We start from the raw sequence: 27326 nt of genomic DNA, 5'->3' as shown, positions 1-27326 counted from the left end.
TGCTGTTTCTATTTTCTTTAATAACTGATGAAATTTCATTTTTGTCTAACTGCTTTTCTTCGTTCAATTTATCTAATAAATTTGGATCAATATCTGCTAGCCATTCTGACTCTTTGTCATCAGAAAAATGAATTAAATCGTCTGCCATTTTTTTTTGTAACTTCAATCCAACTTGTTGCTTGTGTGATGCAAGAAAACTTGTCTAAATTGCATCTTTAGAGTACAAATACTGCATGATATTTGTACTCATCTTAGGTGTTTTTTATACTCTATGGAATGTAGTTGGGTAATAAAGATGGCTACTAGCAAATTGTCGGGGAAGCTTGATGAAATACAAGGGGCAGACTTGCGATGGACTGGCATCCCATGCATGGCCATGGCCATCCAGGAGGGGATAATTATACTCCTAGTTGCTTTATGCTATGAAAACCAGATCTGATGTGTTTCTATTGTTCTTTAGAAGAGAAAGTGAAGAAAATTTACTCCTAATGAAGGATGAATGCCATGGCATTGCTTTAGATGATCTTGGCTCAGAAAGTGCACAGTACTTTCCTGTCAGTTCCAAAGAAATAGAGGAAATGGTCTCTTACGCAAGCTCAGAAAGTGCACAGTACTTTCCTGTCGTTTCCAGAGGATCAGAGGAAATGATCTCTCACACAGAACATGCCAGAATAAATGCATGGAAGACACCTGAAGTAATCAAAAAGGCTACTGAGAAAGGAGTACCTTCTAGGGTGGGGGGTGCTACAACAAAGTTGAATTCCAGTTCAGCAGCCTACCCTCCCCCACAGCGACCCTCGTCTCCGACCCAACTAAAAGCCATTCCAATTAAACAGGCAGACAGATGGTTAGCAGGGGGTCGGGATGTTAGCTGCACCTCTGCCAAACATATGTCTGTTCCTCCACCAGGTTGGATGGAAGGGTTGGAAGAAAGAAGACCCCAAGTCTTCTCCAGCTATGAGAGGTCCTTTAAGTCACATTCATACAGTCATATTATTGATATGAAAAATTCTATCAGCGTGAGAGTCAAGCAACTTATTCTTGTAATCATTCTCAATTTAGTAAGCATTTCTTTCTGAATCAGTACTTTCATTGGTTCATCAGTGAGTTGCCTAATAACTTTGATTAATCTTTCTTCTCTCTGATCTTTTTTTCGATCCATAGCTCAAACATTCTGAATTTCAGAAATCTCTTTAAAAGCTCAAAGCAGAAGCTAATGACCCAGAACATAGGTCCTAAACTTCTGCTCAAAGTCATGCATTGGAAAATTATTTTTGTGCAAATTTTATCAATGTTTTGAAAAAATATTATTTTTATCTAGGGCCAAACTTCTGGGGATATAATATCAACTGTTACCATGAACATCACTTTCTCTTTAATCTGTTGGACTAGAAAAACTTAAGCCCAGACTTTTACAATGGCTTGTATCTTAATCTGTTTCTTATTTAAGAGTTTCTGTGAAGTGTCATTAGGAATTTTCATGATTGTAGAGTATTTGACTTAAAAATTGTAGTAAATAGTTTTTATAGAATGTGTTTATATTGTTCTAGTAGGCAAACCCCAAGTTCAGCTACCTTCTGGACAACACTCTCTAGACCAACAACAGGTACTGAATAACTTAACACAATTTCAGCTGAATTTGAGGTGTAGAACCCTTTAATCTCAGAAGTAACCCTGGTTTGTTAAATGGTTGTTTCAATATAAGGCTGTTGTCTACCAATCTGAGGCTTATATTTATTTAGTAATCAAATAAGTGATGTCGAAAATAAACAATGTCAATTTTATCAGAAAACTGGGAAGTGGCTTTCATTTTCAATACCAGGCCTACTCAATATAGGTGCACTAAAATTGGTCAGTTAAGCTGGTGGTATTTCATGGTATCCACTGGCTCATAAAATTTACAACTTCGTTTGAACTGAAATCTTTCCTCTCTGTTTGAACCCTGAGATACAATAAATATCCGGCTGACCCTGTATGCCCTAACATCAGCATCTAATTTCTCCATACTCTTCTCTACACATTTCCTTGATAATGACAAGGAGAATTTGTTGAACAATCTAGATTTCTTAAGTTGGTGACCATTTCCTTATTTCTTGTTATTGTAATGACTGATTCAGCAGTATTAACGTAGAGAGAAAGTACATGCTGGTCACCCTTAGGGTTTGATCCTTCCAGCCCCTTGAGTGACCAAGACAGAATTTCTCCTTACAATAGCAATACAATATCAAGCAGACAAGTGAAGAGAATTAAGAAAAATATCAATAAGGGGATAACTAGTTGATCCAATACCAAATCCTCAGAACTAATACTGTAAGAATTGTTTGGCAGACAGTAAGGAGAAGATCTCAGTAGTTAAAGGGTTCATTAACTGCTAACTTTGGTTTCTCTGTCAGTACTGTAAGTTATGTAACCTCTTTTTTTTTTTTTTTCCACTTCTGACTTGGGGCCATAAATGTGATCAGAAAAAAACTTGGTCGGCTCTGTAACTTATGGTGTAGACTTCAAACTTGGTTCGAAAGAGCTTTTAAGAAGCTAAAAAAAAATTATTTTCTATTACAGGGCGACCTTTGGGAAGAAGTGGACAGTTCTTAATGAGAGGATCTTCAGCTTCTCGTAGACAGTATCAGTTTCAACCTACTCGTGTATGTTAAAATTAAAGTTTAACCTTTTTAAAAATGGATATTCATTGCTGTGCCTTTTGACCTGCTTCTACTTGTTTTGAATTTTTAACCTAATGCAATAGTATTAAATGAATTTGACTTTGGCAGACAATTCAAAGTGAAAAGGTTGTGTCACATTAGGCCATCTCCATAGTTCCAACATTGGCATAAGAATTTAAGGAGTTGGCAGTTGCATTTTAGACTTATCTGACTAGTGATCAACTATTACTAGATTCTTGCAGGACAAGACATCTGGCCACTGTAAAGTTAAAGCAATGCTGTAGTTTTTGCTTGTTTTGCATGTTAGTGGAAGTTGATTTTAGGTTATTTATTAAGTTATATTTCAGTGTAATCATGCAGTCAGACTTCAAACCTTCCTGACATCATCATTTTAACAATAACTGTTAGAAATTTCCACATGCCCATTGGGCGAGAGCTGTCCTTTATTGATCATAAAAATGACATAACATGCAACATAACTTATTTCTATGACCAAGGTTATAGCCAATGGAAAATTGTGGTTGATATGTTAAATTGACAAAATGTTTGATTGTAGGAACATCTTACTAAAAAATACGATTTCTAATATGTAACTTTGTCTTCTCCCATACAGGTTTTTATACAAAGGAGATGATGAAAGGTTACAGTCATTTGACCATGTCTACGTCTGCTTACACCTCATTACATTTCCATCGATATCATTTACATTTTTTTTCAAACAATATACCTTACATGTTGGGGGGAAGGGACAATGTAAGATTGTTTGCGACACTAGTTTTGTCTGTTTTCCATCCTTACCTTTATTGCATTTGTCATGATGAACAAAAAAATTACTTGTACGCCACTGCATCTAAATGATAATGCACATAAATAGCATATTGAGGCTTTTGTACAAAATTTTTAGGAGGTCCATATTTTTTCTTGTCCCACACTATTTAAATCCACTTTACAGAAAACCTTGACTTCTCTAAAGCTTTGTGGAGTGTCAAGGTTTTAGCAAAGTGCTGTTTCAATAAGAAAAAAAATGTACTTTTGTTGTTTATACTGTTAGTGTTTGCTCATATTATCTGCAACAGATTTTCAATATAACTGCCCTATTATTTCCTATATAGTATGATCTAACATGATATAATGCTGTTGTAGGACATTCCTCTCTGTTGGTTTGTGTAACTATTTAATTTTTGGTTTTTATTTAAAATCTGGTTTAAGTGTGCCAATAGATGGTTATATTTAACAATTATTCGCCGAAGGCGAGGTGAATATCCTTCGTCTCAGGGATTGTTCAACGATATTCACCAAACCTGAGGCAAATAATTGTTTTAGTATAATTTCAGAACTGAACAACAGAGAAATTTCTAAAATCATAACATTTATTAACATTTTATTTTAACATTTTATATAAACCGCGTGGAGTGGTTTATATAGCGTCATATAAGGAACCACTCGACCAATCAGATTGCTAGAAACTATTTGCTCAGCTCTGAAATTATACTAATTAACCATAGAAAGAAGGATATTTTTTTAATAGTTGAAAAGGCTTAGTAAGAGAAATATTCTGTAGACAGGGTGATATGATAAATGGATATTTGTAATTAATTTAATAGATGCAGCCAGTCTGTATGTTGTTGTGGTGATAATAAATGTAAGTATTATTTTTTGGAAATGAGGAACTTTGATTTCTTTGACACTACCTTATAAAAAGTATTTGAATACTCAAACAATGCTATTCCATTATGCAAAATGCTTTATTTTCATTGATTATGTATACTCTAGTGCCCTCACTGCCATAGTCAGGTTGACCAAATATTTGCAAATTACCGTAACTGCCTAAGTGTGGTGGAGTTATACTCAACTATTTAAATCCCTTCGCCCCGACGAAGGGCTAATGCTCGAAACGTCAGCTTTTGTAATCATTACGGTGGCCAATTTACCATTTCAACTTTGTTGATATATCCAAATTATTTCATTACCCCCACCGACGCTGCCCCAAACAGTTTCTTTCAAAACTATCAGCCTTTATTTAAATCCCTGAGGTGGAAAACATGTGACTTCTCCAAACAATATCTAGTAATAGATCGTTCAGCAAGCAGGCAATGAGAATTAACAAACTTATCAACTGAATACATTACACTGATACAGCACTAAATTTTCTCGATAGATTTTCAAAGAAATGTAAAACAACTAGAATGGAGAATTAGAAATCAGACATAGAGAGTTAACTGGGTGTTGATCCCTGAAAGTGACCAGCATCTAATCTTTCCTTACCATATCACCTCTGAATCACACATTAGGGTCACAAGAAAAAAGGAAATGATCACCAACTAAAGGAGCTCTTGATTGTCACACAAATTCTCCTTTTTGGGAAACAATATGGAGAACTTGCATACTGATGTTAGGGTGAAAGGGTATGAAGAAAGGAACAGTTGGGATTAAAATGGGATCACAAATGCAGGGAGAGTGTTGCAGGAATAAAAAATATAATTTTACTATGCTGACTATTTTTCAACAAAGACCATGGTGTCTATTTTTCATTTTGACAGTTAGTCATGGAAGACTAAATATGAACTGAGTCCAAAGTATTTTGCTCTAGTTTTATGTTCTCATTACTGGTCACTCTCAAATCTTGGTAGAACAGGCAAGATGAGGTTCCCATGGGCGGAGTCTTGAGATATGAAATATCCAGATGACGTTGAATTTGCATGCTGGAAGAAAGGAAAGAAAGCTTGGTTTTGTCAAAATGCAGGGTCTGGAGATGAAACTTTATCTGGAAACCACCATCAATAAATGAATGTCTCACTCAGGACCTAGTGGATCTCAGTAAGAGTTGCTCAAAATCCTAGTAATAAGAGATTCGATTCACATTATCCTTTGAGAATGACGTTTTTGTCACAAAAGTTGTTTACCAACCTCAAGAGCCTGTCGCTGACCCAATGACATGTCAGCTGGGTTTCGGATGACCTGTAAACAAAACAGAATATAACTCAGTTGTTTTACATTTCAAAATTAAGTAATGCCTTTGGATACTGGTTTGGACTCAAGTGCTCCACTGAATGAGCATAGTATCCACATAAGAAAATGTAAGGAAGTTAAAAACAAAAATATTCAAATGAGAAAATCTATCCAAACTTTAAGGTAGATGATTGGGCCTGGTTGTTGACATGATTTGAAGGAGGGGTGTACCCAACATGTACGAAGAGTGCCCCCGAATTGTTTAAAATCTCTATCTTTAAAAGGAGGAAAAACAATTGTTAACACTTAATTAACCTTTTCAATCCTAAGATTTCATGAATGATTCTCCTCACTGTCTGCAAATTCTTATCATGTTAGTTCTGAGAATTTTTTCTGGGATCAACTAATCATCCCCTTCATTGCCATCCATTTCTTTCCTTGATATTGTACTGATCGGAGTTAAAGGGCAAAGAGACTTAATTGACCCTTTTCATTTCCAGGATCTAAATATAAACTCTCCTCTCAGTTTTCAAAATTATTTCCTACAAGTGTATACCTCTCAGAATTTGATGTTTGATCAAACAATATCCCCTTGTTGATATTCTTCTTTCTTCTCATTCCCTTTATGGTTGATGAGATATTGATATTGTATAGAGAAATAAATCATTGTTCATCCACAAGGGTGGATGCATTAACTGAGTACTTACTGGGGTGTCATGCAGTTTTACAACTGGAACGGTAGAAGCATCTGGTCCTATTGAGCGGTTTGTGGGCAGATTTGTCCTGGAATTGAAAGAGAAATACTGAAACCAGTTTTACTATGAGACACTGAGTCTATCACAAGGAAGCCTGTCTTTTAAGTCTTCTAGCATTTGGCCACATGTGATTGAAATTATCACTTCTCAAGAAAAAAAAAAAAAACAGCAAAGTGTACAAAAGATTGAATGACAACAATTTTTAAGGCTAGACCCCCTGACATCAGTATGCATATTCTCCATACTGTTCTCTAAACATTTCCAGTGTTTTCAATAAGATCCAGCACCCACCGGAGCTCCTGCTGGTATTCTGTTGTGAGTCGCCAGGTATATTTCACCGTGCTTAAGTCACGGTCACCACGTTCAAGTCACACTCAAGTCGCTCTCTGGCGGGTGCTGTACCGAGGTAGCCACCTATTTCAAATCTTATTGAAAGCATTGCATTTCCTAAGGTGCTGGCAAGGACAATCTATCCTCAAGGTGTTGATCCGTCATCATATTGATGTGTTGGTTGATCAATACTTGATCAATCATAGACCAGCAGTTAAGTGATAAACCCGTGGGTAACTGAAACTTGACATTTGGTTTGCTTATCCATCAATGTGGTGCCAATAGACATATAGCTAATGGACATAAGCAACAATTATTGGCCCAATACTGCTAAGGACAGAATCTATTTTTCATCAGGCAAACGTTTACCATCACTTATCCGACAACATTTCAAATATCTAAATTTTGGATCTTTCATTACTAAAAATGAAACACTGAAGAGCCCTTGAGACATAAGACGACATTGCAGAAGTTCAGCAAAGCAATTTGCATTTTATCTTTCCTACCTGAGGCTATCATAACTTTAAAATTTTAACCAGAAGAGAAATACTTCTAGATAAAAAAATATATAAATTTTTTGCAAGTACACTCACCCCATTCCACCTTGCCCTTGATTCAAAAGCATCTGTCTTTTTTGCTGAAGATCCTGAAGAATCTGCCGATTTTGTGATTCTGCCATTACGGAACGCGAAAGATCGAAGCGAGATTTACTTTCACACGAAACAAGTGAATCTAATAAAGATGTAATTTTTTTTCTTAGAATCTGAAGCTTTTCTTAAAAATAATACTTAATCCTTCGATTCTTTAATCTAACAATTCTTAATTTTGACGTCTATTTTCCTGAATAGCTGCCTTTGCAAAAATCAATAATTATTTATCGATTCGCCAAATAATGAAAGGCAACTTGGGTACTTATCGATAAATTATGCAACAACCAAGACCGCGAGTTTTGAAACGAAGAATAAGTACCGAGAAGTTTTCTGATATTAATATTCCAAACACTTGCCAAATCCGCTCATTGGTTGCCGCTTTACTACGGACAGGAATACTTACCTTGTCCTCCTAGGGGTTGGAACGCCATTATAGGCTATCAAGGTTCCTCTGAATATAAATCTTAACCAAAAGATCGACATTCAAGGAAAATCGATCATCATTTGGTCCGCCATTTTGTTTTACAACTCGAACCAGCTTCCCGCGTTTCTTTCGCGTGATGAACATGTGTAAATTACTTTGAACACAACCGGCGCGGTGTTCCCGTGTGGGTCACACGATGCACTCTTAGCTCAGCTTATTTGCTTGCTTTGAGAGGATTTGTTTGGGTAGCTTTGTGTTTTTCGGTGGCTTCAGTGATTTTGTTTCTCTGGCCCTAACTTTCGCCGCGAGGAATGTTAAGTGCAATGGAGCTGTGCTCTTTATTACTAGTAGTTCAGCTGATATCCAGCGTCCATGCAGGTAAAAAACGATGAAGTATCGTAAATGCAGCTTTGACTATCTTCTTGTGGGAATTAGAGCATCTCAAACCTCCGCTTCATTGAGAGTGATCGAAGGGGTTTGCATATTTGTAGCGCATGATGAATTTGTCCAAAGGCCTTCCTAAACCTTTAGGCAACTGTTATTGGAGAGATTTCCCCAAGAGATTGGCGCCAAGTCATGATGCTGTGTTCTTAAACAAGACACTTTACTCTCACAGTACTCTCCCGACCTCCCAGAAGTGTAAATGCATAAGGCCAAAGTGTTAGGAAACCTTTACAAAATTATTCGGTGAGAGGGGCAGAGGAAGGAAGGTGGGGCGGGGGGGGGGGGGGAAGAACCTTGAGTAGACTTGCAAAGTGTTAGGAAACCTCAAAAAAATTGTTATATGGGAGGGGTGGGGGGGGAAAGAACCTTGAGTAGACTGGCAAAGTGTTGGGAAACCTCTACAAAATTGTTAGGTGGGAGGGGCAGAGGGAGGGGGTGGGAAAGAACCTTGAGTGGACTGGCATCCCATCTAAGGGGAGTACCTACACTCTTGGTTGCTTCGTGGCACAGAAATAAGGATATGCTATATTCCCAACCCTTTACACCCTAACATCAGTATGCATATTCTCCATACTGTTCTCTATACATTTCCTAAGAAGCTGATAAAGAGAATTTTTTTGATAATCAAGAGCTTTTTTAGTTGGTGATTATTTTCTTTATTCTCATGACCTTAATGCTTGATTAATTATATCTTATTAACCAAGTGCAAGGGCTGTGCTGGGAGAATATCGGCCTGAGGTCCGTACAAAAAAGACCGAGGGCCGATATTCTTCCAGTACGGTCCCGAGCAAGCTTAGCTAATAAGAGATTTATTATAGGACTGAAGTTCAAAGGGACACAAGTGTGGTATCATTTGGGACCATTCGGGACAATGCGTGGTCCAATACCTAGAGAATATTGGACTGGCAATAGAGCATTTTGATTGGTTGATTTTAGTTATTGGCCGTCTTACTGCCCGAGTGGTGTAATAAGGCATGATATTGTAAGGAAGTTTGATGCTAAGAGGCTACAGAGTGAATACAGGGCTTGACACTAACAGTTGCCAACTAGCCACAGACTAGAAGAAATTCAGGTTTGGCTACTGGTTTTCAATTTTCATTAACCAGTTTGGCCTGTAAACAAACTGAAATTGTCATATCATCTAATATGTCCCTGCCCACTTGGCTTGTAAGTTGAAAAGTTAGTGTCGAGCTCTGTAATAACTGAAATTGACTTTGTTATCTTGTTCAAGAACTCCTCACTCAGCAAGTAGTTGTGATATCACGTCATGGAAGTCGTACACTTCTCGCCAAAGATCACAGCACCTTTGAGGAAGGAAGTGACAGTCAGCTGACCGTAAGAGGGATGGATCAAATGTTCCAAGCTGGAGAATTTGTTAGAAAACATTACCAAACACCTGGCTTCTTGTCTGATGTGTATTCTCCCCAAGATGTGTATGTGAGGTCCAGTGACTATTCTAGAACACTTAACAGGTACATTATCTAAACGAAGACAGTTTCTTAACCCTATTACTGCCAGCCATTTTTTCAGCCTAATGTAGAGCAAATTTAGTGCTTGATGGGAAAAATATATTTTGTCAGTTAGTTCTTTGTCTGATGCCAGGTGTACAAGTCTTTACCAGACCCTCATCAGTCTAATTGTTTGGGGTTTGATTGTTTTTACAAAGTGTGGAAGTACTCTTACTAGTTCTATGTTTTTTTTAAGATGTACTCAGTAGATCCTTATAGCATATGAGTAATCTGATACAGGACGTACCAAGTACATCCTTGTAGCGGTAAAGAGGTTAATGATTGTTGGTTATTGTAATACAGCATTTCTTGAAGTCAAAGACTGGATGTGGTAGTGTCCAAGGACAAAGTATTATAGTAGTTGCAAACTGTGTCCTTCTCCACTTCAGAGGAACAAATGAGTACCGGCAAACTGCGTGAGAAAGCTGATGAAATCCAGGAGGGAGGGTAACCTGTAATGCACTACCATCCCATATCGGTTGGAGAAGCTTTCACACCTAATCACTTCACACTGTGGAAAACAGGATACACTGTGACAGCAAAATGGAGTGTACTCATCAAACAAACCAAGATTGATCTGGATCAAAACACACACAAACAGGGCATGTCATTTCCTCGCAGATACATATGTCTACCAGTACACTTGGAACTTAAATGTTTACAGATACTTAATTCGCAAAGACAGGGTCCAAAATTAACTTTTTTAGGCAGGCGCCAACTGGCGACTGGAATATTTTTTTCAGTCGCCATATGGAAAAATGTGGTCGCCAAAAAGTGACAATAAAATTTTTCCTTTGCAGCGAATCACAAGCCACACATTTAATCGATTTGGCTGAAAATCAAAGTTATTGTTTGTATAATTATTGTGGCATGAAATAGTTAATTGCCCGCTGGCGACCGGTTGTGAAATTCTGGTCGCCAGTGCAAAGTTTTTATTTGCATTGGCGACCAGGAAAGCGCAATTTCGGACCCTGAAAGAGAATAAGTGTAAGTCCTACTGCACCCTAACAACAGTATACATATTCTCCATACTATACTCCATTCATTTCATGAGATGCAGACTAGGAGAATTTGTTTCACAATCACAGTCTTCTTTGGTTGGTGGTCATATCCCTTATTCTCATGACGTTAATGTATGATACAAGGATGATATTTTAAATAGAAATTAGATGCTAGTCGTTCTTAGGGCCCAAAGGGTTGATATCCACTTTTTATCTTCTAGTGCATTTAGCTTTCTTCTTGGACTTTATCCACCAAGAAACCAATCTCTCAATGTGACCTACGCTAGGCAAGTTTTCTATGCACCATACAACATACAGCAGGTTTGTCTTTTTCTTTAATAATGGATAACAAGCTATAGTTCCATTCTCAGGCCTGGCAGCTGCATAATATACCCTGCCCCCCCCCCCAACCCATCCCCATCCCCAGCCTGTTTCACACCTTTTTTCCAGTTTTTTGGCCCTCGGCATTGTGAATTAAATAGGATTGTGGCTAAAATTATGATTAAGATAAACTGGGTACAGCTGTGAGTGGTAATTTTTGTTATGTCTATTGTCGACATGTTTCCCTTGTTGAGCAGTCATGGGCTTCTTTATATGGTGATAATTTTCTTTATTCTCGTGGCCCAAGTGTTTGATGCAGTGGTTCTATGACATGGAGAGATTAGATCCTAGTCCTTGTTAGAGATTAAATGGTTGAATAAAATTTTTTTATTATTATTTGTATTTCTACCTATTTATGTTGTTTATGACAGGTTCCAGTACACACAGTTGCAGCAGAAAATGATCAAGTTCTTAGAGCATGGCTGGCTTGCCCTGAGCTTCAGAAGAGACTTAAACAATTTTACACAAGCTCTGAATTTGAGAAAAAAGAACGCGAGAGCGCTGAACTACGAAAACAGCTTGAAAACTCCCTGGGTGTTAAGAAGATTGACCTTAAGGACTTCTACAATGTGTAAGTGTTTTTATCAAAAGACAATATTCTGATTGCTCAGACTGTAACTAGCAAGATAGTGTTCTATGAGTAATATTGTTTTAAACAGTGCACTTAAATTGTAGTTGTTATTGTTGTTGTTTTTGTTTTTTTTGGCAGGTATGATTATATTCATCTTCATCAACTTTATAACCATACCTATCTGAATATTTCTGCCGAGCAATGGGAAAAAGTTGTGTATTTGGCGGACTGGGTTGAGTACCATAAATACAGCAAAGGGATGATTGGTGATATAGGTGGAGGGTTGCTAGCAAATGAGATTGCAGCAAGCTTCAGTGACTTTGTAACTAAGAAGACCAAGACGAAGGTTTGTCTCTCCATGACGTTTCTTGACCTTTTCATTCCTTCCTATTGAGTTTTAGGAACATTGCTATGTGGGAGCATGGAGGTCCCATGTCAGTGAGCATGTTGGACTCTCTGCAGAGATGTTCGGTGTTCGGGTCGTTGTTGAATGCTTAGCCAGACTTGACTTTCAAAGTGCCTTTCTCTTCTCAAGAGTGGTAATAGTTACTGCAAACAGTCAGAAAAGCCCACTACAATACTGGGAGTTATCCAGAGATGGACTAACTTCATGCTACAGAAAGTAGTATAAGCTCTGACTATAGGGCACTGACTTCACCTTTACTAGATATAGACATTACTCCCCGACCATTTAAAATTTTGCAGCCACCAGTGGTTGCAGAAATGGGTAGATGACGCAATCAGAGAGTAGATGTTTAAGTGACATGCGTCTCACATACATGTACTGCTAGGGTCAGCAATAGAGACATTTAGCACCGCGTTTACGTCAAACGGTAAACGTCAGCTTGCCCTTTTACGTTTCACGTAAAACAGCGTGAATCTTGCTGCTTTAGCTTCGCGTGAGCTCATGTTGTGGTGCAATTGAAGTCACCTTTGTATGACTTACAAGGAATAGTTTTGGTACCCTTTTTCCGGCAATTAACTTCTACCCTGTGAGAGAAAAAGAGAAGAAAATGTTACGTACACTGCAAACACGAAACAGTTTACTTTCACGTAAAAACGGCAAAGCGCAACCGGCAAACGCGAAAAAATGGCGGGAAAACAAGGTCAGGTGGTCGCTGTTGCCGTTCACGTTTCACGTAAACGGGGTGCTAAATCTCTCTAATGTTACAAAGGGCCTTGTGATTGGTCAAGTGCAGAGCTCAGAAGAGTAGTTCACCCTAAACTGGAAATTCAACGCTTCACCAGTCTTACGTCTTATTTTCCAGCTGCTGTATTACTCTGCACATTATCCAACGATGCTCTCTCTGTTTTCTTCGCTTGGTTTAAATAAAGCGGCTAACAGCACCTTGAGAGGAATTCCATCCTATGCTTCCTTGATATTCATTGAGCTGCTACATAATACTGCAGCTGACAAGTACATCGTTCAGTTTTTTTTCAAGAATGGTTTAAAGGTAAGCTTTTCGTGACTTTTTGAAATGCGTTTTTTGTTTTCGAGAAGGCTCGTCGAAGTTTAACCACTGTATCCTGTTTTTTTTTTTTAAGAAACCTAATAAAAACAAATATGTAAAATTATTCATTAAGCCTGGTCTTCATTAACGAAGTGAGCACAAACTCTTAAAACATCTCCTATTTCACGGAGAAAACGGCCTCGATGCAAGCACAAGACAAAGGAAGATTTCTGATCCTTGTACTTGTGCTTGCGTCGAGGCGGTTTTTCGTGGTAAAATAACACCTGTTACCTTCGCGTTTGTGCTTAAGCTTGTGCCGGCGTTGCAAATGGAAACCGCGCTTAAAGGCTTTTTCTTCAGGTGTGCACTTGTATCAGCATATCTCTATAATTTTGCATCGGAAATTCCGAAATCCCCGTCATCTTTCTCACACAACTTTTTTCCTGTGCTAAATTTTAAAATGTGGTAAAGTGCTTTGAAAGCCCTCTATTGTATGTTAACTAGTGTCTTACAACATGAAGTGGCTGTAGTCTTATAATGACCGCTCTCTAAATGCCGTTTTCCGATTGTTACACAAGTGTACCACACCGTTTAGTATTTTCGCAACACTCGTGACTTTTCTGACGCAAAATAATCACGAACCTGCCATCCCTTGGAAAAAGAAAAGAACATAACCGCCAAATTGTCAGGCTGAGGCATGGCCGTTGTCCAGCTGTACATTTACGTCATAAATTTGTCTCGGGGATTTTAGAAATCGCGCTTAGCCACGTACCTTTAATTGGCTTGTTCCCGTGATTGTTCGCGAAATTTTTTGACTGCGAAAAGTAGGAACAGTAAGGTTTTAGTGTTGCAGCATTGTTATCCTGGTAAAGCCCGAGAATGATTTCTTTTCCACAGGAACCATTGGAAAAATACAGTATTCCCGAATGTAAGGACGCATGCGAACTGAACAAGTTTGTAAAACTTGTTAAATCTTTCCAAGTTCGGGACGTTCCCTCGTGGTGTCACGCATGTGACAACACCCAACTGTCACGCTGTCAGGTGGCGCAACAGCAGTTCGATTGTCCCACTGTGAAAACTGAAGAACCTCGTCTATCGGGAACTGGTGGTTTTTTCCTCGGCGCTTTTGTCACGCTGCTCATAGTGATATGTGTCACAGCCTTGTGGAATTTTTACCTGCGCAACCGTTGTCTACCTGGTGGAACATACTGGCGCCCAAGGAAAGGCCTTTCTGATCTAGAAAATGCTCCCTCGCCGGGTGTGATTTGAGGCATGGGATAACATTCGCTCTTCGGGATATCACCCAACGCTGCCCCAATAGGAGATTTCTTTCAGGGGAAGAGGTGGGGAAGGACGTTGTGTGACATCCATATGAAGACTGCTAAAAGACACCAACTTCGTCCCCAGGGTTTCTCGGTCAGATTTTTCCAAGATGGTGGCCGGTCCAAAGAAGCTCTCTCGGTCCGCCGCCATCTTGAAAACTGGCCAAAAGAGCCTCGAGAACGAGATTGAAGAAACATAAGATTGTTTTATTTTAAGGGTACTGACCGCGAGATAAGTAGAGATATGAACATAGTACTCGCTAGATCACTAATATCTTATATTCAAAGGAAGACACTTAACTCTGTCAGCGCTTCTCTCCTCTCATAAGTATAGATGGAAAAATCGTATGGTTGCTTGTCTAGGAAGCCTTAAGCAAACATATACAAAAGATTTTCACGCATTTAATGTTAAAAAAATGCTGCTTTTTTGAAGGCGGTTACATTTTTGCGGGGCATTGCGATTTCATGTACTTATCCCCGGCACATCTTTTAACTTATAAAACTGAGATTTTTTACATCATTAAAAAAAGAATGTAATACATTATTACCCTATTTTGCGTCACAGGTTGTCCTTTGAGTCTCTATTGTCACGCAACACTTGAGGTTGCAGTGCATGACCATTATGTAACGGTGGGTCTTTGAAGAAGAGGAAGAAGAAGAAGAAAACTTTATTTAACGAGGGTAAAACACATTGATTACTGGTCACCCAGTAGTTTTCATAATGGCCCTCCTACAATTAAAAATAATAAAACGTGTCGATCAAATTAATCAAGTCTTTCATCAGTTTCGTGGCCTAACTTCAGTTTTCCAAATTTATCCAGTTTTTTTTTTAAAAATTATACCAGTGATTAAAAAGCACTTAATGACGGGCCACGTGGGACACAGTGAGCTTTGCTTCCCGAAACCGTTGCCATAGGAATGTTCGGTGTCGAGGATGAACTAACCTTTTTTTTATGCCTCTCCACTTAACAGTAGCACGAAGTATCATTCTCTTGACGCGGTTTCAAGGTGCACGACATGATCAAATGCGAGTCGAAAGTTCATCAAGTTGTTGTTTTCTCAGGAAGTTGATGAGTTTTGGTATGTTCCCCTCCTGATTAGGAAAAGCGTTTGAGTTTAGAGGTTAAACAATTGCCCTCTCCCTCTCTGAACATCCTTAATAATAGAGAAATTTAGCACCGCGCTTAAGTGAAACGGCTAGCGTCAGCTTGCCCTTCCACGTTTCACAAAATAGCGTTTACAAAATAGCCTGCTTTAGCTTCGCATGAGGTTACGTCATGGTAGATTTGAAGGGGGCTTGACTTACAAGGAATAGTTTTGGTGCCCTTTTTCCGGAAATTAACTTCTACTCTGTGAGATAAAAAGCGAGGAAGAGCTTACGTACACGGAAAACGCAAAACAGGTTACTTTCAGGTAGAAACAGCAAAGTGCTATCAGCAAACGTGAAGAAATGGCGGGGAAAACGAAGTCACGTGGTCACTTGCGGTTCACGTAAACGGGATGCTAAATCCTTAAGATATCACTCAGTTTGTACGTGTGCTATGATTGGTCAATTTAGCGGGCCGTATTTGACTGTACGGCCCGCTAAATTTAAAAGTTTGTTTAAATTGAAATCCCTCTCTATTTAAACCCATGTCCGGGACATGATTGATACCTCACCAAATCGTTTTCACAGTGCACACTGTAAGTAGAGAAATCTTTTTTCTGGTGGTTATGTAAATTGGCCACCGTAACGATTACAAAAGCTGTCGTTTCGAGCGTTAGCCCTTCGTCAGAGCGAATAGAGGAATTGTGGGTTGTGTGTGCTTTTAAAGGCAGAAAATGGAGCTACATTATTGCATGGTGGGAACATGGCGACGAGAAAAACACGAATAAATTAGTGGAATGAAAAGCGTTCCTTGATACCTGTGGGATTTAGACTGCCGGTTTGAAAGATGAGCTTTTGTTCAAGAGTTTTACGGCTTTCCATGCTACCTAAGTGTAAGGAAAGACCGCAGATTGCCATATGTTGCTTAGAATGATTAGGTAAATTAAAATGTCTAACGACTGGTTTCGAGGTGTCCTTGTCATTCCTCTCCACGTCGCGAAGGTGTTTTCGGAATCGGTCACCTAGTCTTCTGCCTGTTTCGCCGATGTAAATCTTTTTGCAATAAGTGCAAGTTATGCAATAGATTGGACAAATTGGCAACTAGTAGCCAAAACGGGAAATTGGCCACTAGTGGCCAAAATAGCAAATTGGCCACTAGTTGCCAAAATGGCCAAACGGCCACCACTGTAATGGCCAAAATGGCCAAACGACCACAAGTGGTTGAAGTGGGAAAACGGCCACTAATGGATAAAATGGCAAATTAATCGACCACTAGTGGCTTTCTTTCTAAATCGGCCACTCTGCCAAGTGGGCAAAACGGGCCAAAATGGCAAATCTGCCACTAGGGGCCTACATAGCAAACCGCCCAGTGGTGGCCAAAATGGCAAATCGGCCATTAGGGGCCGAACTTTCAAATTGGCCACTAGAGGCCAAAAGGGCAAATCGTTCAGTAGCGGCCAAAATAGCAAAACGGACAGTAGGGGCCAAAATGGCAAATCGGCTACTTGTGGCCAAAATAGCGAATCGGTCACTAGTAGCCAAAATGGAAAAACGGCCACCAGTGGCCTAAATGGGAAATCGACCAGTAGTGGTGATTTTGCCTAATCGGCCCTAGTGGCTAAAAGAGAAAATCAGCCACTAGTGGCCAAAATGGCAAAACGGCGGCTAGTGGCCAAAATGGTAAATCGGCCACTAGTGGCCAAACTGAGATATTGGCCAATTAGGGCCACTTGTGGCCAGAATCACATTTTTGGCCATCTAGTGGCTAAATGACAAAACGGCCAGTAGTGGCCAAAATTTTCAAACGGTCTCCTGTGTCCAAAATCTGCAATGGAAAACTAGACTAAGTGTCCAAAATCCCAAATCGGCCAGCTGTGGCCAAAATTGCAAATACGCCAGTGCTGGTCAAAGTTCCAAGATCTATTGTAGGCCATTAGCGTTCAAATCAAAAAATCTGCTAGTAGTGTTAAAAATAAAAAATTGACAACTAGAGTCAAAAATCCAAAATAGGACATTAGTGTGCTAAACCTGTAATCGGAAATTCAAAGTAATTCAAAGTCTGTACAAAATCAGAGTGCTTTTTATTTGATCTTGAATATAAGGTAGAAATTAACCAGCTTGAAGTTTTGCTTGGATCAAAGCAACCCTTTCATGATAAGCTGGTGTAGATCAATTTATTTAAAATATGCAAACTCTTAAAACATACATCGTTGATAAGTTAATTATCCAAACAAAAGGTGTGTGCCGAACCCGTCGTCTCATTAACAATTATTTTGCATAGACGCCAGACACTTTGTTTCCCAAAGCATAAGGCCCTTATGTTTTCGTTTAAAGCATAAAATCCCTCTGGACAAATGAAATAAAGTAGACTGCAGTAGCGTGGACGATTTAATGTTTTCAACATTGCAAGTAGTACCGCGGAAACATATCAGCGCTTTTACGTAAGAGTAATTATTTGTTCAGGTCGCTATAACAACTATTGAAAACAAACCTGATAAGAGACCTCTTAAAAGACGGATTTTAGATTCAAACTGCTGGAGAGAATTTAAATAGCTTAGAGTATTTTGATTCGCTTATCAAAACAAATAATAGAGAACAATTTTTCAGCGCTGTATATCAGTGTGTATATCTGATCATTTGTCAAGGATTATCGAAGTTTGCAACGAATAACAAACAGCAAAAATGAGCTCAGATGTTGTTAAAGCGGACGTGGAAACTCCAAAAGATACGAAGGCGGATAAAGCTGCTAAGAACTTAAAGCCAACGAAAGGTAAAGAACTAACACCCGGCGCAGCAAGTACCAGTAAAACTCGGCCTTCAAGCACCGTCTCCGTTACTCAATCGATGGCTACGTCGTTTTCAAGACAAGACGGGCGACGCGTGCCCGAAATTGCCACGGAGAACACATTTAAAATGGCACCCGATCGTAAATTTCCCGAGGGCGACGTCCGGTCGATACTCAAGGAAATTTTAACGGAGAGGCTGGCGGAAGCAAAGTATGATGCGGATCAGTGCAGGCAACTTTCCAAGACAATTTCTGACACGGTGAAAAACCGAGTGAAAGATCTAGATATACAGCGTTACAAGATTATTTGTCTTGTACATATTGGACAGCTGGGAAATCAAGCTCTGCGTATTGGAAGTAGGTGTCTTTGGGATACAAACTACGACACTTTTGCTTCATTTGAATTCGAAAACGGGTCGCTCTTTGCAACTGCTACGGTCTATGGTGTTTATTTTGAATAATGCATTTTTAAGACACACAAGGAAATAATCATAGACCATTTTCTGTTCATAAACCACGTTCGTTAATTATAGAGCATGTTTCAATGACCACCAAGAGTGGCGTAAAAATTAGATTTAATAGCGTTTTTAAAACATCTATGTATGTTTGGACCGATTGTGTCATTAAATATTTAATATATTTAACTCCTACACGGTTTATTTGATTACCAACTAACGCTCTAGTGAATTCTTTTAATTCTAATAAGTTTATTTGGCTAACAAGTACTCGTGAATAAATTAAAGTTACCTGAGCGAGACCTTAGCTTCCATTGAGGCTGATGCTCAAACTCGTTTAATTTTGATACTACAATGATCATTGAGAAAAGTAAAGCAGTAAGCACTGATTCTTAGATTAGTTATGGGAGACAAAATTTACGCGTGGCTTTGGGACCGTGAACAAAACCTTCGCTGCGCAAGCGGGTTGAATACAAGCCTTTTGACCTTTCGCTTAAGATTAAATATTTGTCCATGTTTTCGTTGCTGCTTGTTAATACGTCTGGTAAGCAAAGTGTAAATTTATCCGAAATCTCTCTGACTGTCATAAAACTGGTATTGTGGGGCACAAAAAAGTAAGTTTTAATGAAGTTGATACAAAATTTTTAGTCAAATAATTTCATTTGACCTGAGGATGAAAATCAAGCAAAAAAAAGGATCCTTGCAGATAAGTTGCAATTTAAGCAACTGCTGCATGGAAAAAAAAAATCAAGCTTCGACAGGATTCGAATCCGTGCCTTCCTATTGGCAATAAGATTCGTTTTGTTTGTCGTTTAAGTTCGGAGAATATTGGCAAACCAAATTTTTCGTAATTATGAATAGGACCTCAACGGTCGTTTAATTCGTTCAAAGTTAACTTTTTATGGGAGGAGATTTAGGGCCCCAGAGAAAGGGATCTAGGTTTCAATGTGGATGGAAACGTAAAAGCGCAATACTTAAATGTTACCAACTTCGATTAAATCCATGAATCAAAGATCGAATGCAACAGAGGTTCAGGAGCCGATTACCTGGAGCTTCCATCTTCCAGACTGACCCTCTGAGCCAACCCTGTCCCGTATCTTTCTATTTTTAGAAGCACCTCCCACGACGGTTTTCGCGGGTGTTTTTATAATAGCCAATCATGAGAGAGCTGTCGTCTCTATTGTGTCACTTGCAAGCCGCACGAAGTTATTTCAATAATGGCGGAGAGCGCGGAAAGATGAAAGAACCCCCGCAGATATCTCAGTTCTAATAATAAAAAGATACGGCACAGGGTTGACTCAAGGATACAACTGAGATGGAAGCTCCGGATAATGGACTCCTGGAGGTTCAAATCTGCCCTTGCTGCGAGCAAGCCCCCATTATCAGTGCCTGTGCGCGAGTGATTTTTCGCCCGCAAGAAAGTGTAAGGCCTTGAGCACATGAGCCCGCGAGAGGTTCACAGGCATCAAGTATTATTAGTGCCAGACTCCTCGCAAACCCTTCCTGACTCGTCTCCAATCTTCCCACGACTGGAAAAACACGCTAAAAAGGAGGGCCTGGTCACAGGCTGAATCCGCCCGCCCTTGGGTATCGCATCGAGCCTCCCGTTTTCGCTCAACATTCTTTCAATTTTTTGAAACTTTCTCCGGAAAAGGACTCTAATGTTCCCCTTGCTTCTTTAGTCTTTTTAGTACGGTCCTTTCTCGTTTTTCTGTTGTGAATCAGGTTTTTTCGAGAATTGTAGCAGTTGTTGGGCGTGGTTACACACTTAATCGCCTCGACCTGGAGCGAGTTTTGAAATCGTTCTTGGTGTTGCATGGTATGGCATCTTGGAGGTTTCTATTTTAAAAAAAGTTTTAGCGGGTAGCATGTTTCCAGACCCCCTCGAGACTCGCAACCTAAGTGCATGTGGTCGCGGCTTTCTGCTAAGGAACCTCCCTTATCTTATTTCAAAACGTATTCTCTAAACACCGATTTTATAACAAAGTTGTCTCAGGCGAAAGGACGTGAAAAGGAATATTTTGAAACGCTCTCCTCATAATAAAGCGATTTATTTTATTACCTTTAACGCATCCTTGCTTTGAAGTTAACAATTGGTTCATGCTTTAGCGTCCACTATCGAGTTATGGAGCACGCGGGAAGTTTCGAGAGCACGAAAGAAGCGTAAGAGTTGCCTGAAGCGATAGCCGAGGGCAACTCTAGCTTCTTGAGTGCCCTCCAAACTTCCCACGTGCTCCATAACTCGATAGTGCACAGCTGAAAGCATGAACCAATTGTTTTAGAACATAGCCGGTGGAATTGTGCATCAAATGCGACGCGAAAAACGGACAACGATATCAGTTGAAGCGAATCGTGACGGCGCTGATGCCGAGTCTCCTTTTCCTTTGTTTTTCTCTTTTTCTGCCTCATTTAGAACTCTAGCCCATGGGAAAAGGTCGAAACATTGTCTTCGTTTTCGGACTAGCAGGCCGAGTTTCTGTTTGTATCCATTATTGTCGCGAAATGTATTACTTTTCCCCGCACTAGCAATGGTCGCTCGCGCGAAAAAAAAAATTCTGGCGAAGTCGGATTTGCTGACGCTATCAGCGTACACTATCGGGATTTTGAGCACGCTTACGTATAATAAATTTGATTGCGCGACTCTGCTAGCTATGTTCTAACAAGAATTGGAAAACGTATCGACTGCCCTAGGTCCCAGATCCCTCCATACCTCCGGTATTTTCGCTGCACTCCAAACTTAAATTGTTTCATTATAAAAAAGGACGTCATGGAAGTACACACCAAATGGAGGGGAAAATAATTTTTTCATTGTTATGGAGTTATGTCGCACGGCGCCTTCTACTATAAGAGAGCATCTTTGGGAAGAAGTTACATGGGGTTTCAAGCGCCTTGAAAACCTATATATTTCGAGGGAATTATTGGGGGCAAATTTCGAATGAATGTCGCAAATGAAAACCAAAGTAATCACGACGACCAATCAGATGAAAGGAAACTGTCAGAGGAGTCAATGACAGCTCAAAGTAAAAGCAGGCAAACAGTCTCAAGCGCGGGAAATTTTCCCGCGCTCATGACTGTGTGTAACGAAAACACGTGTAACTAAGTTACAATTTGTGTCAGTTTTGAATCTGGTTGGTTGATAGTTTTTGGCGCGAGTTGTTCTGAACCAATCACAATGCGATGGAAAGAAACATGGAATAAAATGAAATCCTGGTTCACTTTTAACATTCAGTCGTTAAGACACTGAAGGGGAAAGGTACTAAACTTTGCCATAGGTTTTGTTTCGTCGACGAATATTGTCAGTATCTCTCTTGTTCTTTTACTTGTTTCAATGCTTCTTCGTAGGTTACAACTTTCGGTCGATTCTTTCTTATAAACTGCGGAGAGAATAATATCTCAATATGAGACATATGTGTCGCGATACGCCCGTGGGTGGGTGGATGGGTGTTTTAAGTGTGCTATGTGGCGAGATTTTTGCTTTGGGGCGTAACTTGTGGTAACTTAATGCGTTCACGATACGCGCAAGAGCGTGAGTGTCTGTCACAGGTTAGTATATATGGTGTAAGGGGAAATGCGCGTTTTTATACAGAAACACTCGCAAGGTTGCATGGGGGGTTGAATTGGGCTCATCTTCCGCGTTATCTCCAGTGCATTAGGGAGATTTAGCATTGCGTTTACGTGAAACGTGAACGGCAAGAGTGACTACGTGATCTTGTTTTTCCCGCCATTTTTTCACGTTTGCCGGTTGCGCTTTGCCGTTTCTACGTGGAAGTAACCTGTTTCGCTTTTGCCGTGTACGTAAGCTAAGATTTTCTTCACTTGTTTTCTCACAGAATAGATTTTAGCTGCGAGAAAAGGGGCACCAAAACTATTCTTTTTAAGTCATACAAGGGCGCCTTGAAATCCACCGTAACGTGAGCTTACGCGAGATTAAAGCAACAAGGTTCCCACTATTCAACGAGAACCGTGAAAGGGCAAGCTGACGTTTGCCGTTTCACGCAAACGCGGTGCTAAATCTCACAAGTTGCGTGCGTGGGTGCGCGAATCTTAAGAGTCATAATGCGCGCAAAAGTGCATGAGTGAGCTTGCATATCCATCTAACCTGTTGCGTGTCCTCGAGCGTGGTGTATTGGTAGTTACTGTTGACCCTGGTAGAATAAGACTCATACATTCTCTGATTTATCTCCACAAACTGCTCCACCAGACGGATTTGCTCTCGCAACATATTATTTAACGCCACAATGGCCGGGTTGTACGCAGTCATGGCTAAAAGTGATGAGAGGAACATAAATGTAGATGATTTTAGCAGAGTATCTTCTACAGATACATCTTATGAAGTAAAAATTAAAAGTAATTATTGGTAAAAAGTGTTATGGGTGTTCAGATGGTGGAATCCAGAATCCAGATGACTGAGTTTGGGAATTCGGCTGAGTCATTGTTTTGTGTTCTTAAGTAAAGACACGTGACTCTCAGAGCACTTTCCTTCATCCAGGAATATAAATAGCTACTGATCAATGGTTGGAGAAACTTGATAAAATGCTGAGGCTTACAAGAAATGGAGCACCACTACATTCAGGCAGGAGAGAGAAATACTCATAATCATTTTATGAAAACAAGTTTGATAGGCCTCCATAAGAAGCAGCCTGACTGGACTGGTGAGACTGACCCAGTCCCTCCTCCCCATCTGCTGGTTACTAGAATTGGTTCTAGAGCAAAAAAACCTTACACAACACTTCCTTCTGTCCATCCATACATAGTACAAGGGATGATCAGTCCTGACATAGCTGCCATGAGTTTGACCATAGCAGAGAATTTTATAAGTGGTTAAATTAGGGTTAGTTTTAATTCTGCTTAACCAAGTAAACCTAAATTCTCTGTTGAGCCGTTTTAAAGGCGTTTTAGGGCTGTTCACTATTAAAACAATGACATGAACAAAAAACAATCTGCTCTAAATCATACCTTCCATGGCCTCTGGTGACACTGTGTGAGTTGCTATTGGTGTGGGGTCAACATATTGCATTCCAAGTCGTGGGCCACTCGTTGCCATGCCAACACCTAGAGCTGATGAAAATGAGCAGTTGGTTAATGCTAGTCAGCTGATAATCAGTCAGCCTATCAGTCTAAAAGTTAGAGAGTCGATCATCAGTTGCTGACTGATGAATCATTCAGTCACTTGAACAGTCAGCCAGTCAGTTGGTCAGTCTGTCAGTCAGTTAGTATATCATTTATTACATGTACATCTGTGAGTAATTTAATCAGTTACCCAGTCAGTCAGTCAGTCAGTCAGACCATTAGCTGGACAGTCACCCACACAGTCAGACATTTGGTTGGTCAGTCAGTCATTAACTCAGTTCGTCATCAGTAAAATATTCAGACAGACATCAATGAATCATTCAAAAAAGTCAACAGTCAGTCAGTAAATCAGTAAATATATCTTATTAACCAAGCGCGAGGGCTGTACTGGGAGAATATTGGCCCGAGGTCTTGACGGTATGGACCAAGCGCAGCAAGGTCCGTACAAAAAACATGACTGAGGGCCGATATTCTTCCAGTACGGTCCCAAGCAAGCTTGGTTAATAAAAGATTTATTATACGACTGAAGTTCAAAGGGACACAAGTGCGGTATCATTCGGGACCATTTGGGACAGTGCCCGGTCCAATACTGAGAGAATATTGACCAGCAATAGAGCATTTTGATTGGTTGATTTAAGTTATTGGCCCTCTGACTACCCGAGTCATGTAATAAGTCATTTTATCAGTCAGTCATCAGAAGATCAGTCCTCAAGTTAGTCAGTCAGTTGGTCACTTAATTCAGTTAGTTGCTGAGAACATCAATTGATCAATAGTAGTCAATTAATCCACTCACAACAGATAGAAAAAAATTTTATGGAAGGAATACTAAACAAAGAAGGATTAGGAATAGCTAGGGATGAAGACGACTAAAACTGATCACAAATGGCCATTACATGGAAAACTTACACTGAATTATTTAGGACTCCCAAACCATGAGTTATTGTTACAGTTGAATAAAGGCTGATAGTTTCGAAAGAAACTGTTTGGGGCTGCGTCGGTGGGAGTAACGAAATAATTTGGATATATCAACAAAGTTGAAATGGTAAATTGGCCACCATAACGATTACAAAAGCTGACGTTTCGAGCATTAGCCCTTCGTCGGAGCGAAAGGGCTAACGTTAGTTACCTGGTATTACAGTTACCTTTTGTTACTGACGTTACAGTTACATATTGTTACAATTACCTGGTGGAACAGTAAAATGTTCTGTGGGAGGTAATGTTTGAACTCCCACATCACACCTGTATCTGTTGTGGCTGTCCTTTTCCTAAGATTAAGGATATCAAAATAAGTCTGTTGAAATAACCATAAAAAATAACAATTTCAACCTATAAAAATTTCGAAGCTATGAGAAAATAGGGGTGCCATTTCAGCTGTATTTCTGTGAACAATTAAATAATTTTCTGTTTAATTCTATACCTTGCTCTTGCTGTATTCTGAAATACTTCGTTTTGACCTTGACCTGTCACTTGACCTTGAGTGTTTTGTTGATCTTGAACTCCTTGAAGATCTAGAACTGTGTGATGACCTGGAACTTTGCAATGACCTTGAACTTTCTGATGACCTTGAACTTTGAAATGATCTTGACCTTCTAGACGACCTTGAACTCTTTGAGTCATTTTGAGTTTGTGAATGTGAATGCTCATTGTGAGTCTCAATCTCACTCAAAGATGAAAAATCACTTGTATATGAATTTTGAGATTTTTTATGGCTCTTTTCCCTTTTCCTCACTGTCTGATCTTCAACATCACTGACAGTTCTTGGAGGAGAGTGATTCTCTTTCAAAGAACTCCCTTGCTTGTCTACGATTTTCTTATTTTTTTCATCAACAACATCAACCACATCTTCCTCTATTTCTTCTTCAACTTCATCTTCAGTCAAAACCTTAGCAGGTTCAGAGAGATCATTAACAACTGAGCGAACATCCCTGCCAGAGACACTTAAACTTTTTAGCTTGTCATCCAGTTTGTTGTTTGCTTCTATGTTTTTTGATTGAACATCATCACTGAAGGCAAATTCTGCCATTTGTAATCCTTTTATAGGGTTTATAGAGTCGTCAGAGGAGTCAGGATTCGTTGGTGGTGGAGATTGTGAGAACATCTGAACATTAACTTTAAAATCATCATCATAATCATCGTCATTATCTGCCTTTTCTGATGGGAGTCTTTCATCTAGAAATGCAATAAGGATACATAAGGTAGTCTTGTATGACCCCATCAATCTTCAAGACATTCCTTTTCTTTCACTCAATAAGAAATAAAAAAACAAATACAGTTTACAATCATTCAAAATGTTCTTTGGTGCTGTTACTGTCTTGAGGTTTTGAAAATAATATAAAAAATCCCTTGGAGTTTCATTATAAATATAGAATGCGCCATGGTCAAAAGTTTTCCTTTGTTGATGAACAATAATCCACTTAAAATGGTGCTAATAAGTGTGTATACTGATTACAAACAACTGGTGGAGAATTTTAGTGCAACCAAGGTACAAAAGTTATAATTGATAAGCAGCACTGCGCAAACATCTTCATTGGTTCTTATCTATGATCTGTTAGAGGGCAGATGCGAAAAGGTGTATTGACAATTAAAAACAACTCGCTTTTTTATTATGTAAAACAAATAGACTCCATGTTGCCATGGGGTCTGTACAGCAACAGATTGCAGAAGACAACAAAATGTAGAAAAAACATGCAGTAACACAATCAGCTGCACCTCAGCTGCCACTTTTTTGTTCTCATCAAATTTTGACATCATCCATGATTTCTTGCTGACCAGACCCATGGAGACATGGAATCAATTTGCTTAAGAATGACTGACAGTAAAATGGCGCCATTACATGTTGCTAAGCAACTCAGAGAGAAGTTGCAAAGTGGCAATCAAAAACTGCTGCAATTGTTTTTGTTTTTTCGCTGATTTTTTAAGTATTTGTGACGATTTTGAATACAGATGCTTTAAAGAACACCTGCAACATTGAAAAACAGTGCATCCTTTGCGTACGACTATTTCGATGCTGTAACTTGGATGTAAATAACTTGAGGTCACCTTACAAATAGTCGGCATAATTCCTGAGAACCTACCAAATTCCTCTTCTTCCATACTAGAGATCGAAATATCTGGAGTTTTGTCTTCCTCATCACGGACCACTCTATCGAAACTGTTTCCTCTCCATAGAGATCTGATTCCAGATTTCTTCTTCAAGGTCTCCAAATATTCTTCAAGTTCTTTTGCAGACGTTTCTTCTTCGATCAAACTTTCTTTTCGAGTTAAATTTGAAGAAGACGTCTGCGACAGTCGCCTTGCCTTTTGAGCTGAATCTTTCCATTTTCCTTTCTTCGAAGACATCTCTGCAGATCCAAAAAGTTCAAGCAATAAATAAATCAATTTTTGAAAGAAACGAAGCGCTTCGTGATGAAACCTGTTTTGAAACCTTCCGTTAAGAGCTCGGAAACTCGATAAAAAGTCGATACATAACCGGAGATGCTCGGA

The 27326-nt window shown here is 39.4% G+C and overlaps 5 protein-coding genes across 8 annotated transcripts in view; 3 read left to right on the top strand and 2 right to left on the bottom strand.

The window, feature by feature from the left end:
• LOC111338618 (uncharacterized) overlaps nucleotides 1-4323 on the top strand; it is a 22910-nt gene extending 18587 nt beyond the window's left edge. Inside the window, exons 30-33 of one of the 2 annotated variants that reach the window (XM_022945125.2) lie at nucleotides 461-964; nucleotides 1554-1606; nucleotides 2560-2642; nucleotides 3274-4323. In XM_022945125.2, the coding sequence (XP_022800860.2) occupies nucleotides 461-964; nucleotides 1554-1606; nucleotides 2560-2642; nucleotides 3274-3294 (661 nt within the window). In that variant the 3' untranslated portion in view covers nucleotides 3295-4323. Of the gene's footprint in view, nucleotides 1-460; nucleotides 965-1550; nucleotides 1607-2559; nucleotides 2643-3273 lie in introns of both variants that reach the window. The other variant, XM_022945124.2, reaches the window with a different exon arrangement.
• Nucleotides 4324-4386: 63 nt separating this feature from the next.
• On the bottom strand, nucleotides 4387-7901 carry LOC111338615 (SOSS complex subunit C homolog). 2 transcript variants are annotated; one of them, XM_022945122.2, is made up of 5 exons: nucleotides 7748-7901; nucleotides 7288-7366; nucleotides 6317-6392; nucleotides 5568-5618; nucleotides 4387-5362 (listed from the first exon to the last, which is right to left on the bottom strand). In XM_022945122.2, exons 1-5 carry the CDS (start codon nucleotides 7773-7775, stop codon nucleotides 5264-5266), a joined length of 333 nt encoding a protein of 110 aa, XP_022800857.1. In that variant the 5' UTR covers nucleotides 7776-7901; the 3' UTR covers nucleotides 4387-5263. The 2 variants fall into 2 exon arrangements, with proteins under 2 accessions (XP_022800857.1, XP_022800856.1); XM_022945121.2 differs by having other exon boundaries at nucleotides 7288-7426; nucleotides 7748-7900.
• Nucleotides 7902-7939: 38 nt separating this feature from the next.
• LOC111338614 (prostatic acid phosphatase) lies at nucleotides 7940-14998 on the top strand. Of its 2 annotated transcripts, none has more exons than XM_022945120.2 (7): nucleotides 7940-8146; nucleotides 9444-9684; nucleotides 10943-11042; nucleotides 11474-11673; nucleotides 11812-12019; nucleotides 12942-13127; nucleotides 14022-14998. In XM_022945120.2, exons 1-7 carry the CDS (start codon nucleotides 8080-8082, stop codon nucleotides 14391-14393), a joined length of 1374 nt encoding a protein of 457 aa, XP_022800855.2. In that variant the 5' UTR covers nucleotides 7940-8079; the 3' UTR covers nucleotides 14394-14998. The 2 variants fall into 2 exon arrangements, with proteins under 2 accessions (XP_022800855.2, XP_088593980.1); XM_088737854.1 differs by having other exon boundaries at nucleotides 7943-8146; nucleotides 10110-11042.
• Nucleotides 14999-17824: 2826 nt separating this feature from the next.
• Nucleotides 17825-18962, top strand: LOC111338613 (dynein light chain Tctex-type 5-B). Its single transcript, XM_022945118.2, has one exon. The coding sequence runs from the start codon at nucleotides 18216-18218 to the stop codon at nucleotides 18777-18779; it is 564 nt and encodes a 187-aa protein (XP_022800853.1). The 5' UTR covers nucleotides 17825-18215; the 3' UTR covers nucleotides 18780-18962.
• Nucleotides 18963-21558: 2596 nt separating this feature from the next.
• On the bottom strand, nucleotides 21559-27297 carry LOC111338620 (uncharacterized). The gene is made up of 6 exons (XM_022945130.2): nucleotides 26918-27297; nucleotides 25261-26012; nucleotides 25027-25108; nucleotides 23730-23831; nucleotides 22873-23036; nucleotides 21559-22147 (listed from the first exon to the last, which is right to left on the bottom strand). Exons 1-6 carry the CDS (start codon nucleotides 27180-27182, stop codon nucleotides 22070-22072), a joined length of 1443 nt encoding a protein of 480 aa, XP_022800865.2. The 5' UTR covers nucleotides 27183-27297; the 3' UTR covers nucleotides 21559-22069.
• Nucleotides 27298-27326: the final 29 nt, after the last annotated feature.

The sequence above is a fragment of the Stylophora pistillata genome, chromosome 11, assembly GCF_964205215.1.
Source record: "Stylophora pistillata chromosome 11, jaStyPist1.2, whole genome shotgun sequence".
Classification (NCBI taxonomy): domain Eukaryota; kingdom Metazoa; phylum Cnidaria; class Anthozoa; order Scleractinia; family Pocilloporidae; genus Stylophora; species Stylophora pistillata.
This window is presented reverse-complemented; position numbering and strand designations above follow the sequence as displayed.